This window comes from Eschscholzia californica, unplaced genomic scaffold, assembly GCF_041429995.1.
Source record: "Eschscholzia californica isolate CP2 unplaced genomic scaffold, dmEscCali1.0.p SCAF_3, whole genome shotgun sequence".
NCBI lineage: Eukaryota > Viridiplantae > Streptophyta > Magnoliopsida > Ranunculales > Papaveraceae > Eschscholzia > Eschscholzia californica.
The window spans coordinates 12,311,470-12,331,384 of NW_028238420.1; the positions used below are offsets into that span (position 1 = coordinate 12,311,470).

At 36.2% G+C, this 19,915-nt stretch overlaps 1 protein-coding gene across 3 annotated transcripts; it reads right to left on the reverse strand.

Moving 5' to 3' along the window:
• Positions 1-1,855: 1,855 nt before the first annotated feature.
• Positions 1,856-9,924, reverse strand: LOC147548476 (uncharacterized). 3 transcript variants are annotated; one of them, XM_086671710.1, is made up of 7 exons: positions 9,510-9,924; positions 7,763-7,888; positions 7,595-7,638; positions 4,064-6,493; positions 3,316-3,420; positions 3,055-3,223; positions 1,856-2,499 (listed from the first exon to the last, which is right to left on the reverse strand). In XM_086671710.1, the coding sequence occupies exons 2-7, from the start codon at positions 7,874-7,876 to the stop codon at positions 2,290-2,292; spliced, it is 3,072 nt and encodes a 1,023-aa protein (XP_086527836.1). In that variant the 5' UTR covers positions 7,877-7,888; positions 9,510-9,924; the 3' UTR covers positions 1,856-2,289. The 3 variants fall into 3 exon arrangements, with proteins under 3 accessions (XP_086527836.1, XP_086527837.1, XP_086527838.1); XM_086671711.1 differs by having other exon boundaries at positions 9,492-9,890; XM_086671712.1 differs by having other exon boundaries at positions 7,763-9,143; positions 9,245-9,803.
• Positions 9,925-19,915: the final 9,991 nt, after the last annotated feature.

Here is a 19,915-nt window from a genome sequence, read left to right on the forward strand (position 1 = left end):
TTGTTAGTCAGTTTATATCATCTCCAACAATTCATCATTGGGCAGCACTAGAACAAATTCTATGTTACTTGAAAGGGGCTCCCGGATGTGGAATCGTGTATGCAAATCATGGGCACTCTCATATTGAATGTTTTACAGATGCTGATTGGGCAGGTTCTAAAATAGATAGGAGATCAACTTCAGGTTATTGTATTTTTGTTGGAGGAAACTTGGTCGCATGGAAGAGCAAGAAGCAAAATGTTGTGTCACGATCTAATGCAGAATCGGAGTATAGGGCTATGGCACAATCAGTTTGTGAGATAATGTGGATATATCAGCTTCTGACTGAAGTAGGTCTTAAAATTTCTGTACCAGCAAAATTATGGTGTGACAATCAAGCTGCTCTTCATATTTCCTCTAATCCGGTGTTTCATGAGCGAACTAAACACATTGAAGTGGACTGTCATTTTGTGCGTGAGAAAATTGAACAAGGCTTGATTTCTACAGGATATGTAAACACTGGAGAACAACTAGGCGATATCTTTACGAAAGCCTTAAACGGAGTTCGAGTCGATTATCTTTGTAACAAGTTGGGCATGATTAATATATATGCTCCAACTTGAGGGGGAGTGTTAGCTGTATACATATTAGCTAGATAACAGTCATATATTAGCTGTCTGATTGTTTCCTACTTATATAGATACCTAAGATATATTCCTAGATATGTTTCCTAAGAGAGATAATCCTAGTTGTATATATATGTGTGTATATTGCTTGATAATGAATATAAGATGAAATGCAGAAATATTCTTTACACTACTAAATCAATACTGGTTAAACTGGTTAAAATATCTTAAGATCTTCCACCACTCCTAAAATTTAAGGATTTTTCCATTAACTGCCATTACTTGAAGTTCTTTTATGTCGGTGAAAACATTCTGAATCAAACAATAATCTCCCAATAACATTAAATTTAAATTATTAAAGTTTTTTTTTATAATCACTCACTAAAAATGCCTAGAAACATCCCATAAATTTTCGTTTTAAAATTTTCTCTAAGGAAAATGTGGTTGTTATTGAAAACCAAAAAAGTAAATCACAAAGATGACGTATTAGAGGTACCAATCCAACAGTACAGGTCGAAACGAAGCTACCGATGCTTATGTTACATTCCACTTTTTTCGACAGTGCGATTACAACACCTATTTCAATTTACCAACGGAAAACTTGTCAAAATTCTCTTCAAACGAGGATCTCTGTTGTCTGTCGGCGAAACTTGTCAAAATTCTTTTCAAATGATGCTCTCTGTTTTATCTGTCGGTAAGACTCCATTAACTTCTTATGTTGCACGTCAAATATCAAAATTCTCTCAAATGCTGCTGATGAGGAGAGTTTAATAGATGAAAATGAACTTGAGAACGAGAGAGAAGAAACCGAAAACAAGAAGAAAAGAGAGGGAAAGATTGGGTAGGAGAAGCTTTTGGGGGAGAATAGAGACTTGGGCCAAGGTAACTTTTTTTTTTTGAGAAACAAGGAAAGAAAACCGAACTAGCTAAAACAAGTAGAAACCTCCTCCAGGAGCGCCTTTTTTGGGCCAAGGTAACTTGATCTAACTAATCTCAACAGAAAGATAGTTTCTATTGAAGTATTTTTTTTCCTACGGTATCAAATCTTATCCCTTGCTATTTTTCTTTTTTTCATCTGCTGGCTGAGTAGCAACCATTGTACCAAGTTAATCTGCTGGTTCTGTAGAACCCATTGGACCAAGTTAAGAGGGATCGGTGGTTAGGGTTCGGAGAAGTCAAGTTTCCCTTCTATTTTCCTTAAACAGAAGAACCGACTACGAGAACTATATTCTTAATGACAACACAAGTAATTACATGTAAAACATAAATGCTTCCGAATTATGCTGATCAAAGTCATAAATATATAATCGACAGACACTAAGGGTGCCAAATTAAAACTGCAGCACCCCCATCAAGAAAACCAAATGTAGTTAATAACTACAAATTCTACCAAATGCCTTTTATATTCACACAACAAAAAGTAAGGTTTCCAACACCCCGATAATATTATTAAATTATACTTGAGGATTGAGATAATTCTAAAACCAATCGGATCTGGGTCGAGATCCTATTGTTCCTGCTCTCTATAAGGCTACTAGATGCTCTGGTTGGGTGGTAATGTTACTAACTAGTTTGACTATAAATCTCCATGAAATTGGAGTAAAAAAGGGTGTTCTGGGCAGAACCAATTGGAGCTAAATTGGTTTGAGTAAATGCAGAAGAAACTTAAAAAGCTGCCTGGAACTTACAACCTTTTTCGGGCGAGAAAGAATTCATAATCATTTTGCAGGTTTCTCTCTTTTGCTTTTCCATTAAAAACCACTGCTCTTGCCATCACAGAAGCTGTGTTTTCGAGTGATTTCAGGCGGTCTTTCAGGATTTCCGCACGGTTGTACTTCAAGGTTTCTTCTTTAAGTGTATCCGGAGAAGGCTTTAATTGGAACCAGCACTCCGCCTGCAAATATTAAATCAACCACGTTAGAGTTAGACATTTGAAGTTGTTAATGAGAGAAAAAAAAATCAATTATGGTTCCTAAGTGTCATATCTGTTAAATTATAGTGTAACAAAAGCACAAAACTGTAATACTAGAAGACCTCAAAAACGTCCAAGGCGCATCTGGTAATCATAGATTTCTCCAGTTAAGTGATGACATATACGGGTGTTTCAATAACAAAGCAGAAGTTTTGACTCTTTTGACCTAATTATAACATGGGTGAATGAAAGGTCACCATCTTATCGGTGGGTACTCTATTAGATGGGATCGTAAGTTCGTGATCCTCCTCTAGGATGGTAGTTCAGCCACTTCTGAACTAAATCAATACAACTGAGCGATACAACCTAGGCTATGTGAGCTGTAATACGATATAGCTCTATATAGTTGATTATTATCACAAAGAACGACTTGTTTCCAATGAGGATTGAGCATTAGAAGGAACTAGGGCATTTTAGGTGTACTTTAAACAGTTCAAAATAAAAAGCGCCATCGACCAAGATAAATCACTGATATACCTCTGCATTATAGCTCTGGAGGCCAACTACTGGAGACACTATATCTCCACCTGGAGAAGCAGATAAGGCTTGTCTAACCGTGAAATGGCCAAGTGAGTGATATGTTAGGAAGGCTGCTCGAAGGTTACCTTCTGGTATCCTATAAATAGGATACCATGCAACGGAGTACCTGAAACAAAACAAACAGAAAGATGTTTCTTAGCAAGTGTGTTATAACATTTATTGCAGATATAAACACACAGTTTGATCTATTTAACTTACCATGATCCTGGGTGAAGATCCCGTAGGTTCATGGATTCTAGCAGCTTTGGATTTCCATATGTCTTGCAATTATGAAACCCGTTACCTTGAGCTAGTTCCTTTATCCTGATATTATTTAGAAGCCCATCCAGATACAATTAATTAAATATGAAGAGAATATGACCTTAAACATGACTAAGAAAATTAATTAAACAAACTCATGAGCATGTAGAAGATTTTGCGGTTCCAAAGTTTTTGTGAAATCGGATAATAAGAACTGAGTATTTCAATATGATTCTCCAATTGATTAATCATGACCAAACATCTTACTATTGGCAGAGAGCAATCAATCATCAAATATCAAACAAGAAGTCATCTAAATTGATAATATGTTGATTGAGCAAGAGCCGAGTCTCAATGCACGCGAGGTCTACTCAAGGGGACATTTGGTACATGCAGCAGTGTCTGAGTCTCTCATCCAGAGCCAGAGGTCCTCGATAATAATGTTAGTAACAAGCTATCTGACTTAACAACGTATATGGAAACGTCTCTATACGCACATGAACAATCATTGGTTTCTACTTTCTATGAAATGTCTTTGAGTTGCTATTCGTTATAATGTTGAAGTTCGTATCTAGCCAACTAGTCATAGTCCTGAACTCCTGATTACATGCTTCATTCTATAGGTTACTGATGTACCTTACACCATTACCTACATTTGAGATTGGTCAGAGAAAACAAATAATAACAGAAGGTGAATTCAACTTACTTGTCAAACAAAGGCGGTCTTTGGAAGGGCTGTTCAAATTCAAAATATTCAAAAAGGAGATCGGGATCATCAATCGGGGCTGTCCTAAGTGAGAAATCTTCTTCTCCAAATGCTGTTGTTTTACTTCTAGGCTGAGGATTTCCAAACAACTGAATCGCCGACAAGTAGGGAACGTAATAGGCAGAGACACATTCAACACCACTTCTGCTTGCCATCAGTTGATCCTCGACCTTAACTTTCAACCCACAGGTCCCAATTTCGTCATACCATATCCAAAAATTTGTGAGAGTAATATCTGGTATCTCATTTCTGGCCAGAGGAGAATCAATGAAGTGACTCCTCAAGCAAGATCTGCCATCTTGAATATTGCCACCAAGAGCAGGAGAGGAAGAATAAAGAAGCGTCTCAAACTGTGCAAGAGGACTCCCAGTAGCCTGCTCGACGCTTCTTGAGACCATATCCGTTCTGTAAGATTCAGTTACAGCTTCTTTTATCTTGTTTAAACTAATCTGAAATTCAGAGCTGTTTCCACACTTGCCAGTCACTCTCTGCTCCCTCGTGCACGTGTAACAACTCAAATTGGCCACCTGGGTCTCATCTCTTGGAGGTGAACTGTTTAGATTTGCAGAGTCCAACCCAAGATCGGTCACGACATCATATTTTAACGGAATATAACTGGGAGAGTTGGGATTCAACGGCTTTTTATCAATGTCCTTCAGACGTATCCCTTTAGAAACTGATCCATCAAGATCATGCCTTTCATGTATAGGTGGATTTAGAACTGTAGACTTCAATCCAATGTTTTCCACTAAGGCATCTTTTAATTGAAACAGACTGTGAGATTTGGCACCCGATTGGTCTTTGTCAATCTCTTTTAGAGCCAATTCTTTAGAAGCTGGAAAGTCAAAAAATGATGACGATAAATTTGACTTGCTCGTGTCTATTTCACTAGAAACATCTTTCCTCGCAACAGGTATCCACTTCTGCAAGACAGATCCAGAACTACGGTCTTGATTTACATATCCTACAGCAGAATCTTCCATATCTAGTTTGGTAGTTTCACCACAGCTTGGAGTTGGTTCGGGAGGACAGCAAATAATCATGCTAGTTTGACTTACCCCAGTGGATATTCCAGTTTGGTTATTCAACCGCGTCGATTCCAGGGTCACTTCCACCATTGTCTTTGCAGCTCTAGCTAAGGTTTCTTTATTGTGAAGGGTTCCATTTCTCAATTGATTGTTATACTCTTGTTTTCTTCTTCCTGTACTTTGTTGTGTTTTCCTATTTTCAGGAACATTAAGTTTTGGCCTGCCGTCATACTTTGTCTTTACTAAATCATTTGAAGCTAAAACATCTGAAACCCTTTTAGAAAATGGAGCTTCTACGGAAGCAGAACTAAGTTCCGATCTCATGGGAGCAGCAGTAGAATCAGAAATACACCCACCTCCGTCATTATTCTGGACCTTCTGCCGGACGGAAAAATTGTTCTCCTCTCCAGTATAAGAGCGAACTTTTCCACCTCTACTGAACCTGTCCAGACCATATGTACTAGACAAATTTCTATCTTGTCTACCCACTTCACTAGGTAGAGTTGAACCAAAGTCGTGGTCGCTGTTATTTTCCAAATGTATCAAGGTAGAGAAGCAGTTATTTCCAGGACCATCCAATAAAAAGTCATAATTAGTGAACTCGGATGTATCCGAGAGAGAACTTACATAGTCTTCTTTGAAAAACGATTGTGCTTCAACATCATCACTTGCACTCGTACTATAAATACTGTTCCATTCATCAGAAATAGAATCTGTAACTGGAGTATTATGCGCATCTGAGAAGGCTTCAGAAGAAATTTCATTATTTGAACTGATATTTTCCACTTTCTCGTTAAAACTTGACAGTACATGCTCTTTGGTTTCACTCCCATTTGTAGAACTAACAATAGAATCATCTGAACTAAATTCATCACTTACCGATGTTACTCTCTCTGATGCGACCCCCTCACCGTATGATATGACCGTCTTTGGCGTCGTGGGATCTTTAGCACTAAAACCTCCATGGACTCCTCCACAGGAAACTTCCAACTGAAAAGGCTTAGCATTCGATGAAGATTTCTTGTTTTTGTTTTTCTTCTTCTTCTTCTTTTTGTTCTTCTTTTTCTTATTTCGTTTAACAAGCTCACTACTTTTATGCATATTCCTTCCTTGATCATCTGAGCTAGTATAAGGAACCAAACTAGAGGAATTGCTTGAGGTAGAAGAATTCCCCTGATCCGTCTGTAAATTAGCTAGGAAAGAAATAGCTGCTGCCCCATGCGTACTATCGGTACCTTCAGAATCCGTTTTTCTCTCGGAGGAACCTTGCGGCAGAAGAATAGGAACTAAATGTACCAATCGAGTGCCATTTTCAAGTGTAAGAACGGTGAATATAACAAACCTGAAAAATGAATAAGAGCAGCGAAAAGCTGAAGTCATTTAAATTGCTCACTGGAAGAAAATGGAAGGAAAAGATGATATGAAAGCAGTCAAAGCACTGAAAGAAATCAGAAACCATCAAAACTAATATTTTCAGTAGCCACCCCAAGAACAGGCATGACTGAAATTTACTAGCTAAAACTAAACAACGTCCTAACACATCATGTGAATCAGAATTTTCCACGTAAGGAGCTCAAGGCTGCAAAATTGGAACTACGATATACTTTTAGTTAGAACTACGATATACTCAAGCAACCAAACCTACAATTAGTTAGAACTACGATATATTCACTCTTTGCACCCTTAAAATATTTATTGTGGGCGTTACTGACGGGTAGAGTCACACCACTGCAACCATGTAAATGTGTGCGAATGTGGTATCTCTTCTCTCTCATATACACACAAAAGCACATATAAACAGATAAACGCAGACACAGTTACAAACACAATAAAAATGTTACATTCAGAGGATCATCTCTCTCACAAGAAAAAACACTCCTCTGATGCAATTCTTCTTCTCACATGAAGATTCCATGCCAGCTGTGGAGGTCATGTAACCATTGGGTTGACAAGAAAAAGATTTGTGATTCTCATCAATAATTATCTGAGAGCTAAAAATGCGTATGTAACATGACTCTTTCGACCCAAAACAAGACAACTGACATTGCGGTGGTTATATATATAGTAGATATGGTTCAAGACATTGCACAAATGGGAGACCCCTGCATGGGTCACACCATGTGTGATTATTAACACAACTTGGATGATGCGGAAAAGATCCTACTTGATGAAAGGGCCCATATTCCCTGCTAATCACCAAGCAATTTGTTACCTACAAAAACTATACATGTCAACACATCTCAATACTGCTTTTGAGCAGACCATATCTTGAGGACCAAATGACCAATATGACCTCACGGAGGTGGATTTGGGTATAATATATTTGCGATTGAGTAGTTTATGACTTTCAGAAACATTGAACTTTCAACTTGTAGAAACAGATTAAAAGTATGAAACAGAGGAAGACTAAAAGACACAACTCAAGTCAACTAAGATATGCTACCTCTGCTCCGAACTCATCCATAAGAGGGAATTTACATGATGGTCCTGCAGGAAGAAAAGGCACCCATCATTAACAAATGTCAGAGTCTATGATTCACAAAACAATTAAACCTAACAGAAAAGGTTAAAAATTAATGAGGTATATTGCTATAAACAGATGTATTACTACCTCGGCAGAATCTCTCCGGTTTCGCTGTTCTAAAGCATTCCTTGCCCTAAAACGACTTCTGCCATTTAGTATCCTCTGGATATTGTTGTTAGATTGCCGAAGGTTACCCGGCATTTTTTATTGTGCCTGTCCAGATCAGCATATTAGAAAAGAAGAATTTGCACAGCATATAAAAGGTTATTACAGAAAGCAAAATAAACTTTTAATTTTCGAATGCATACACACTACTGACTTTGTCATCATCTTCTAATAAGGATGAAAAAAATCCAGAAAGGATTTTATTAGTCATTACACAATATTAAGGTCATTTAATTGTGAAATTAATTTCCTTGAGTCACCAATGTAAGTTTTTTCGGCACGAAAGTAGGTTGATTATGTTTCTTAACCCAAATTAACCATAGGTTATACAAAGAGGAAACATGTGAATGTCATATAATTGACTTCAGTAGAGCAATAGACGTTATTTGGAAGTGACAACCATGCATCAGAAAACGAAACACACACAGAATTCTGGCGAATCAAGTCTTACCCATTTCTATCTCTATACTGTTCGCTTTGGATCCATATGTTCCGGAAAATTTCAGAAAATATGATGTGTCATAGTGTCTATGTTACTGCAGTTACCAAAATATTTGATACACTAATATCTAAACCTTAGGCAATATGGGCTACAAGCTTCATATATGTACTGTACTTTCCAATGTTCTAGTATAGGTCAACATCCTCAACTCTATAGTCTCTATACACAAACACATGAGCTCATTTCTAAGTCATGAACTTCAACATTCAGCTGTATAAGCAATAGCTTGTACATTATTGTATCTATCATACATCTAGTGATTTAACACATAAAAATAGTAAAATACTCCATCTCGCTCCCCTATTCAAAATCTTGAAGATACACTACTGGAAAAACCCAACAATTCAAAATTATTTCCTCTTCTTTTCAATCCATTCCGTGCATTTCTTATGATCATTACCTCTATATACTATTTCTTATGTATCATTTACTTCTTCCCTCCTATGTAGCTTATGATTTAACCTTTTGTTTATCAGTCAAGTCATTAAATCCCTGCTTTGCCCTCCTTCTCTGTCAGATGATTGGGTGCTTCCGAAGCCAAACAAATATAGAAGAAAAGCAAGGGACAATCAACATGCAGACTTATAATGCCAAGAATTTCATTTTACATAAGTTGAGCAAATTAACTTTCATACGAGTCAAAATTTCAGAAAGTCAATTACTCCATTTTTTTAAGTCACATCGAAATCATGCTCGAAGTTAAACTTGATAGCCAAGAAACATCATTGGAATCTTCTGAGTTCAGAGAAATATGAACAGGAAAGTTCTATAAACTACTCCATAAGATCCCAAAAAGAACCCCTTTTTTTTTTTTTTTTTACACAGTTCCAATAAAATCGAACTCAAGAATATCAAATTAAGGTATTCTACTTAATTTAAGTAAAAAAGCCTAAAACATCTGCCTCTCAATTCAAAGAAATCAAAATTATTAAGTTGATTTAATAAATATGAATTCCTCTCCAAGTCAAAATGTATATTAACTAAAATTGAGTACAAAAATTAGTACCAGTAAAAATTGAAAAAAATAATAATAATAATATTTGATTCAATTAAACCGATAGTACTTTACTGAAAATTCTCATCAAATGAAATGAATGTCTAATAAACCCTTCGGCAAAAAAAAAAAAAAAAGAGAAACAAATTGAATACCGGAAATAAAAGAAAAACCTTGATTGTTAGATAGCTCCGTTGATCGAATACTCCTAATCGTCTTGATTTCTCCCTCCGATCAATAATCCCGGTATTTCAAAAGTCTAGAGAGAGAGAGACAAACTAAAAAGAAAAAGGTCTAGAGAGAGAGAGAAAGAGAGAGATGAGAATCGTTTGTTTGTTGTTGTTGGGAAAAGAAGAGAGAGAGACGGGTGAGTGGTCTGAAATCGGGAGTGTTAAAACGTTTCTCTCTCTCTCTCTCTCTCTAGTTTGATGAAAACAAGAAGCCAAAACGGAAGAAACCCCCACAATATTATACCCACACGGCCATACCACAAAGACAGAGAGAGGAGATAAGGGTAGTTTCGTCATTAACGAAAGTATCCTACCAACCTTCCCGATTTACACTTCCACCACGTGGGTTATGCGTGACTTGGATTTAATCGTGACCGTTCATTTTATGTAGTAGAATTTTCTGTAGAAATTAGTTGCGGTTTTGGTTTTTTAACACATATAATATTTTTTTGTTGTTGAAATTAATATGACCCCCTATTAACATCATATTTTTCCATTCACCTAACACTCTAAGGTAAGCAGTGACGATGAATACACGAGGGGAGGGGTTTTTGTTTGTGGTGTGACCAAAACCAACGTTTCCAAATTGCTTGTTTGTTTGTTTGTGGTGTCACTCGGATACTACTTTTGTTTTAGTGTTATTTTATTTACTTTCTTTTTTTTACGGAGTTTCAAAATATTTGTCTGCTATTCTCGTATAATTCCTTTAGTTATTAATATGATAACGTTTCTATAATTACTTTATATATTTAATATAATAAAAGTTTTATTTATTCCGACATTTCTACTACTACTGTTATTTTCAAGTAATACTATATATTGTTTCAACAAAAAAAAAAAGTAATACTATATATTAAGTATGGATAGTTTGATAATATAATTTTAAATGTAAACAGTAAATAAATTATCTTTAAGGGTCCGTTTGATTGGCTTGTAAAGTGGGTAAGAAAATCGATTTTCTTTACCGTTTGATAGAGCCTAAATAGTGTGAAAATGGATTTCTTGTCAGAAAAAAACGTTGGCAAATAGGCTAAAAAATTTTCCTATCAAAAACATGAGAAAAGACTTTTCTTACTCAATCCATTTCACGCTCTCTCTCCTCCCGTAAAAAACAGCTCAATCTATATCCCGTTATATATTTTCTACTCCCGCCTAAATTACTTGTTCTTCCTAAATCTTCAGATTTTTCCAAGAATTTGAGTCTCCCTTATCACTTTCTCTCCCTCTCAATCCATAAACTTAATCCATAAACCAAGGATTCAAGAGAAGGAAGATAAAATCAAGTAAGCTATACCCATCTTTAAACCTTTTCTCTAGGTTTTCTTGACATAAATAATCAAAATTGATTCAGCAGTACACCCATTTTGATCAATTTGTTGGTACTTTTCTGAGATTTTGATTTGTTATGATCGTATAAACTCCTGAAGTTAGTAATTATTTAACCTAATTTGTGATCTGTTATGCTAGTTTTTGTCAGATTTACTTCATGAATTCATAAGAAATTTGTGGTTTTGGTTGCTTATCAGGTGTTTGTTAGATTTACTCGATTATTAGATATTTGTTAAATTTGTAAGAGTTGTTGAATTTACTCAATGAATCTCTGGACCAAAATTTGCAGGATCATGCGTCCTTAAAGTGCTTATGAGATGTTTGTTAAATTTACTCAATGAATTTCTATACCAAATTTTTAGATTAAAGAGTTGTTGTAGGTATTTTTTATCTATAGCCAAATCTGCGTAGTAATTATAAATTTGTGTCTGATTGACCTCATGTAGCCTACATTATATGGAACTCAACCATATAATCTTTTTTCTCCATGTATGATAGTTGTGATCGACGAATATGGACCAAACAAGCCATCAACCCTTGGTGGACAACGGAAAAGGGATACAACAAGTGCGATGGACTAATGAAATGGATAGGCTCATGATTGATGTTCTAACTGAGCAACTTGCCCGTGGGAACAAAGGAAACAATGGATGGAAATCAGTTGCATAGCTAGCAGTGCGTGTTAAGATAAAAGAGTCAGTCGACATGAACATTACAGTAGGTAATATACGAAGCCGACTTAAGACATGGTGAGCACATCATTTAGCTGTAAAAGTATTGATCGATCTTAGCGGATTCGGAATTTGTCCAGTAACTCATACACTAAAAGTCGACGATTCCGTGTGGTCTGACTATCTCAAGGTATGTTTCATATATAATCTGAATTAAATAACTTTGTTGCTTGATACCTAGTATGACGTCATCTAAGTGTACAACAAGGCTGACCAATCCATAATATATTGTCAAAGAAATATGTTTGAAATATACATAGATGTTGATGTTATATTTTTTTTATAGGAAGATATTATATATTAGAACTTAGAAAAACATACTAAGTATATTTATGAGAAATCTGGCAAAAATATCCTCAACATAAGAGACCATTCTGTCTGACTCACTCAGATTCTCCTACTTTCCAAGTTCAAGTCGGGGAAAACAGAAAAAGAAACATAAGAGACAATGCTGAAAAAGAATCATTGATGATCGAATTGACAACTTTTAAGACCATTTCTAAACATATAGCTCAAAGGTATAAGAAGCCTGGCCCCCAAGAATTATTGACGTCTCTACGCAAGCTTTCACATATCAATGCTATCTTACGTGTGAAACTAGTTGAAGCTCTTGGGCAAAATGACACAATGACAAAAATATTTTTCACGATGGACGAGGTAGAACAACTTGAATGGTGTAAGATACGTTTTGGGTCGTAATACTTTCTGAGTATTTAGGAGTACCCATGTATGAGATGCTTTTTGTGCCAGTTTGTGGTGGAAATACAAAATATATTTTGTAGCTTTTTGTGCATAGGCATATGGTCAAATACGTGTTGTTAAAGTATCAAATATTAAGCGCTTATGTAGCTTCTTGTGCACAGGACAATGTCATATGATAGGTGTGCTATTTTGATAACATTAACTTAAAAAACTACTTGAATATGAATATAAGTATTTGATCTAAATTCTATTTTTTGTTATAAGCAGTTCTAATGTGCAAAACTTGTTTAAGATCGTCGTTTATGTGGGATTAATCATCCTAATTCGCTTGGGACTGTGCTTGAGTCCGATTGGATTTCTTCATATGTAGTTGAAAGAATCTTTCATTGGACTCAGTCTACCACATACATTCACAAAAACAATGAGTTATTGAGGTAGTCTACTAATAATTAAGTGATAGTCAGAAGTCAATAACAATTAATTAGAGCAATTTCTTTTGGAACCGATCATACATCTATGTAAGCTAGTTCAACAAAAAAAAAAGATCATACATCTAAGTGTTGGAATCACACCAAACAAAAGATTTTTGGTTCAATTTAAGCTGGTGGTGAGTGAGAAGTAAAGTTAAGAAAATGTGTTCAAATTTCTTACTCCTACCAAACGCTCAAATTTGCATTTCTCGAGAAAATTTTGAAGTCATACCAAACGCTTAAATTTGATCCTAGAGTAAGAAACCCATTTTCTCTTTAGTGAGTAAGAGATCGGTTTTCTTACCCAAATATTTTCACGCCAATCAAACGGACCCTAAGCCAATTTCACAAAAAGGTCAAACAAAAATTGGAGGTACCCACTAACATTTTTGATGCTGAATAGTTTTTAGAGAACTGGAATATGCTATTAGATACCGGGCATGTGTAAGTTGGTAGGAGGATGTGTAAAGAGTTAGTGGGGTTGTTGTGTTAAGAAGTGTAGGTGGGTAAAGGAGAGACAATTTGGTGATTAGTATCATTTATCAATGGGGATTGGGAAAGGGGAATGAGTTGGGAATTATGCTAAAATGCTCCCATCTTTTTTTTGCAAAAATGTCTCTTTTCAATTTTATTCAAATTTTTGTTTCCCAATTTACCCTCCCATATATAACATATATAGAATTTCTAGATATCTCAAATTTATCCCCAAATTAGAGAGCTTAATCGAGTGTTTCATCTCCCTCTCTTGAATCTGAATCCAAGCTCGATTTCACTCAACCTAACGTCCAAATTTGTCGCTCGAATCAATATATCACTCGAAGTAAGTCCGTTGATCTCATTTTCATCTCTTCAAGATACCTCACGTTCGATCCATAAGCTTGAGAAACTTCCACTCTCTCTCTAGCCCGAAATCTATAAAGACTCATCTCCATCAATTTGAAACAGGTATTTCATCTCTAAATCTACACAATGTATATGTTTAAGTTTGATTTTGTGTTGTGTCAATGGATTGAAGACTAGGGTTTGATTATTTTACCAAAATCTAAGGTTTATACTATAAAAAAATTTAGGGCTTTTGATTGTGTGTTTTATTATGTGTTTGATTGTGTGTTTGATTGATGGGCCTAAAAGGTTACCCTAAATAGGTCACCACCCGCAAGTATACGGGCGTCAAGTAATAGTTCCGGTAAGACCGGTTCGTTCCTCAGAGACTAAGTGAAACCTATTCTAAGACTTGGAAGTATCACGGTTTTTCTTTTTAAAATTGAGTTTTGTGGTTTTGGTGATAAAATAATAAAGAACAAATTAATAAAACAAATTATGATACAACGAACTTAAATGGGGGAGAGGACCTAGGATTTTAGAAATTCACCATATATCTCACTTTCAAACACACAAAGTTAACTGACTAACTCTCTCTTTTTGTAACTCAGAATTTTGGATAATGAACTATCCTGATTCCGGGAGATGTTTTCGATAAAATCGGTTTTTTAACTCATGAAATTGTAATTGTCTTATTTAAAAAATAAATTTCTAAACTACTATCTATCAATCAATAAGTATGTACCGTCAAAGGACTTAACCTAAGCACGATACATCAAACCTAATAGATAGTGAAAAGATAATCGACTTGACAAATTAAAACAATTTAAACATTAAATCACATTAAAAGAATTAACCAAATAATTTGTGTTTCTAAAAGCTCGAATATGGTTTCATCATCAACCCTAGATTAAGAGTCTTAGCTAATCATGATCGAAGATTAAAATCAATATGAAGTATAAGAGAAAATGGAAGGAAAACAGAACTTTTCTCACTGATTTTCCCACGGTAGCCAAACGCTCCTCTGGAGAAAATTATTTTCCAGCGTCAATGGAAAATTATTTTCCAAGTAGCAACTACGAACCAAACGCGGTCTTCTTCTCCAACTAAATTCTCCTCTTTCTACTGTTTCTCTTTTCTTTTTCTTTTCTTTTCTCACCAAATGAACAAATAACAATTGATTCACTGTTTTTTTAATACTAATGAGATAACAGATAGAATGAATATAAACCAATCTTGATGTTGATAATAAGCAAAATAAATTTCTCAAAACTCTCTGATTTCTCTCTTTCTCTCACTACAAACCATGCACTCTTTCTGTTTCTCTTTCACTCTTTACAAATACCCTCTTCTCTCTCTCACAAAGATAAAAAGATAAATGAAGAACAAGTTGAAGAATGATGATGACTCTGTTTTGTTCTAATGCTCTGTTTTTCTCTATCCTCTCTATAAAATACTCTTGAAGCTCTTGAGGAGTAGAAGAAGAACAAACTCGAATTTCCCTTCCCACTGAACTCCCCAAAGAGAAGATAATCCTGGTTATGCCTTTTCTCTGAATTTATAGAGAGGAAAAATCCAGTCGAGCAGCTCCTCCATTTTCTCTGATCTCATTCTCCAGAATACCCACGAAATCCTCATCAATCTCTCTCAAATCATCCAGTTGTGATTTACTCTCTGTCCTTCAAATCTCTTTCTCTATTGTGAGAATATCTTCAATCTTCTTCCTGACTTCTAAATATCTAATTACCTTCTTGAGGAAAATAAAATCTCCAGCCAAAGTATGTTCAATCTCTCTGAGAATCGAATCAAAGATAATCAGTCTTTCTTGGTTTGATCTCTTTCTTTCTCTAGAATATATTTTCTATTTCAGTCTCAAGAGAAATCTTTCCATCAATTAAATCTTCTTTCTAAAATCATCTTGATCTCCAGCTATCTTACTCTGTCTGAGAATCAATGAGACGAAATCTTTTCTTCTTTAATCAATTTTTCTTTAATCAATCGGATGAAATCTCTAACTTTTCTCTGTTTCTCTCTGTACCTTATAAGAAGAAAATAGGTTGAGATGAGAAATAAATGGAAAGAATAAAAACCTTCCCAACAATCTGATCCCATCACGTGTTAGTTAAAGGCAGCATGAAATGATTATGTGTAGTGTAGGCAGCCCACTTAACGTGCATCACAATGAAGGACCGTGGGATTAAAGGGACACGGGATTTGGATGCTAGGTGGCAAACGGGGAACACCGAAGTTTGGGCGCGCGAAAGTATTGGATCATTCTTCAGCCCTATCCCGAATCTGTCCAAGATGTACTGAATATTTCAGATTGACGTTCTAGATTCGTGCCACGTGTTCCGAAAGGTTTTATTTTGACCGAAATTTCGACTTGCGATATATTTAGCACCCGGACTCCGATTTGCCTTCCGTTTTCGCCGTTGGGTTCGTCTTGGACTCTACTTTCCATCGAACCATCAATATTAGCCAAAATTACCAGAATACACAAATGACCAAAATGCCCCGAATGTGTCTTTTGCCAACTTTTATCAATTTTTCGCACTGAACTCCGTAAAGGCACCTGAGAAAGGAAATCAAACAAATCATCAGAGTAACCGCTCGAACTAGACTAACTAACCCGAGTTAAGAGATTCAGATGGGACATTTTTATGTCTCATCATTGATATTGAATGAAAGCATGAATGATATTTGATTTTGGTTTGCATTAGGGTTTTCAACTAAGGATATGATTAAAATCGGTTGTACCAGTTCGAATCGATCAAAACAAACTCGACATGAGGCAACTGATTTCAACTCCAGTAGTTACTGTTGTTAGTTCGGTTGTGTCGCGTTGATATGTGTTGAATAAGCTCGACACTTATCGATCGATAATAACAGTCAAATCTTCATGGTAATTGTCAATCAATCAAATCTCGAAAATATGACTTCATTTATTTTTCAATAGTTCCAAAGTAGACTTTTCATCCCTCTCTTCTCGATTCCCTACCTTTTTCTCCTATAAATGTTGTTTTCATGTCTTCTTCATCATCATCTTGTTCATCATCAATGGTTTCTTCATCGTCTTCTTTTTCGTCATTCGTTGGTTCGAACAAGCCGAACCCAGTTGATAAGCTGGTACTAGGAGGATCTTCTTTCGTGAAATGTCAAGTATGCGAGGAAAGAGGACATTCTTCTCCTGCTTGTCCATGGATTTATAGTCCGTGCAAAGTTGAGAGATGTACTGGCCTCATGATTTTGTCTTCTGCCACCAAGGATGGTGAAACAAGGAAGTACCTTGCTTGTCAGTTTCCCAAGTGTTTTGGTTTTCAGTGGTTCGATGAAGCAAATGGTGGGTTGCAAGACCCTACTGGTACAAGTAAAGGGAAGAAGGTTGAAGAACCAACTGAAGGGAGGAAAGCTTTTTATGAATTTATTCGTAAATATGGCAAAAAATATTAATGTTGTGTTTTGAGATGAAAATTCTATATAAAAAGTTGTGGTTTGGATAATTTTTTGTGTTAAGATTATTTTATTAATGTTGTGTCATGCTTTCTATTATCATTATTTTTTATCGTGTGTTAAAATATTGTGTACTAAAAATATTGATTAACTCGTGTCGATGTGCTTTGCATTATTTCGACATAACACAATCGATTTTAACTCCAAAAGATTACCCAATGTACTGGTGAACAAATCGATTGACTCGTGTCGGTGTGTTATGCATTATTTCGACATAACACAATCAATTTTAACTCCAGTAGGTTACCCAGGGTACTGGAGTTAGAATCGATTGACTCGTGTCGATTTTCTTTACATTATTTCGACATACATAAATCGATTTTAACTCCAGTAGGCTACCCAAGGTAGGGAGTTAGAATCGACTGACCCATGTCGGAGTTACTTAGTTTTTTTTTGTTCATCCTTGTCGATTGTTTTTGTTAAATTTCGACATTGCCTTGCCTTTCCACACATGTTTGAAGCATTTATGTTTATGTTGTAGGATGACAAACGAGCCACAACTTGAAACCACCATGGATCGCAAAGTAGGTATTACATGTTTGTCTATGATTGAAGTGATTTTATTTATAAAAAGGAAATTGAACGAGAGGCAGCAAGGTATGTTTCAGAAGACATGTTTTGGTCATTTTCTTCAAGTGACCGACCTAACATGGTGTGGTGTGACTGTCCACAACATCTTGCTGCGGGAGTGTTATCCGCAATCATTCGCGAACGACGGGGAGTCAATGACATTTTACGTTGGTGGTAAAGAGTTGAATTTTTCTATAACGGAATTCGCCATCATTTCAGGGCTTAACAACTTCCAGCGTCTCCAGAACGGAGAGTTGGCACCCGAGATTAGGGCTGGGAAAAAAATCCGTTGACCCTGAACCGTCTGGTGTCCGCCCGAGTCCGGAGACACCCGAGACCGCCCAAAACCCGATGGAGCCATACCCGGACTGCCCGATTAGAGTTGTCGGTCCAGTCTCGATTTTGAAGCTCTGACCGACTGTCATATTACCAAGCCCGGACCGGCCGGACCGATTTTCCTATCAACCGTTCGATTAAGAGATTAGTCACATTATCAACCCTTAGATTAAGGGTTTTTATATTTGGTATAAATAGATTTCTATTGAAGACACCCTCATTAACCTAGATCCTTCTCTCTCATCTCTCAAAATCATCTACTGGATTCCTCTATCTCTCGTCTCAACTCTCAATTCTCATGGACTCCTCTCTCTGTCTCAACTCTCTCTCTATCGTCTCAACTCTCATGGACTCCTCTCTGTCTCATCTCGTCTCTGGCAAAAGAAGGAACCTAGATCTTCTTTTGCCATGGTTTGATCCAGAAAACCCTAATTTATCTAGTCTAAGAAAGCATCAACCCATGTAGAGAAATCCTTCGTTTACGAGGTGGAGATACAGTTGACCTGTATTAACCTCATAGGAGTCGAACTGAACGATGGCCATAACAGCTTCTGCAACAAACCCTAATATTTCTAGGTAGAGTTAATTGAAACTCATATAAACCCATGTCCGCCTAAAAAAGTCTTGGAAGAACGAATACATAACAAAGAAGAATAATAACAAATAGATGATGAAGATATCTATTATTTTTCTTAAGATTTATTTCATGTTGTTTCTTCTTAAATTTGTTTCATGTTGTTTTCATTCTTAAGTCTGTTTCATCTAATTTTAGCCCAATTTTGTCTTGATTATGCCCTAATTTTGTCCCCAACTTTGCCCTAATTTTTTACCCAATTTTGCCCTAAAACTATTAGTAATTTGGGTTTACCCGAATCTGATCGGCCGATACCCGGATACCCGAAGAAAAAATCGGGCTTTGGGCAGGGGACTTTAAGATTTTGACGGGACCAGATTTGCAATCGGGCATAGTGTGTTTGGGCGCGGACCGCCCGAGCCCGATTGATAGTGTACCGCGGAGTAAGCCTGACCGGACCGATCCCCAACCCTACCCGAGATGGAAAATGAGATTTCTTTGCGCGATGTATACTTTACAGAAGATAAAAAAATCACCAAGGATATGTTGGAAAAGTGTATTGGTACATGCGAAAATGATCTTCATAAGATCAAACTTTGCTTACTTCTATGTTTAGAGTTCTTTTTGTTGGGGGAAGGACAAGACGAAGTCATTTCTTGACCCGGATCATTTAGACATGGTGGAAGACCTGAGTGTTTTCAACAAGTATGCGTGGGGGTGCTAAAGTATTCAAGAGAACTATATACAACCTTCAGAAATGTATAGGTCGCGGTATAAAAAACAAAAAAAAAGGTAGTCAGTTGACATACCATCTCAATGGTTTTCCATTTGCATTCCAAGTATTCTGATATTTCCCATTTAAGTTTAATACATATATTTTGTGATTTACCTTACATGTACTATGCATGATTGTTTTCTTTTTGTTATATTTAATTGGAGGTATGGGTATATGAATGCGTCTCTTCTATTGCGATGGAATATGCCGAAAGAAAATCTACTGTCTTGTACCCTCGTATTTTACGATGGAAGAGTAAAAGAAAAATTGAGTATGAAAAGATGCGCGAAAAATTTGTTGCAACTAATGTAAGTTTGTAACAATATAATTTCATTAATTAATGTGTTATATTGTTTCATCTGAATTTCCAGATGAAGGGTTATGGCGAAGGGGCAACTTAGAGAGTTTTTTGAAGAGAAAGGCAAAGAGTTGGACGGAGAGTGAAAGAAGAGAGAAAAAGTTGAGGTGAGAAGAGATAGAAGATAAAAGAATTTCGGCAAGGATCGTTGGCTTTAGGTCCTTGTTTAAGT

Excerpts from the sequence above, each read along its gene's own strand:
- LOC147548476 (XM_086671710.1), bottom strand. The coding sequence starts at position 7,876 with ATGCCGGGTAACCTTCGGCAATCTAACAACAATATCCAGAGGATACTA. Across the intron at positions 7,639-7,762 it reads ACCGGAGAGATTCTGCCGAG|GACCATCATGTAAATTCCCT; the intron begins GTAGTAATACAT and ends TTCTTCCTGCAG. Across the intron at positions 3,224-3,315 it reads GATCTTCACCCAGGATCATG|GTACTCCGTTGCATGGTATC; the intron begins GTAAGTTAAATA and ends GTTTTGTTTCAG.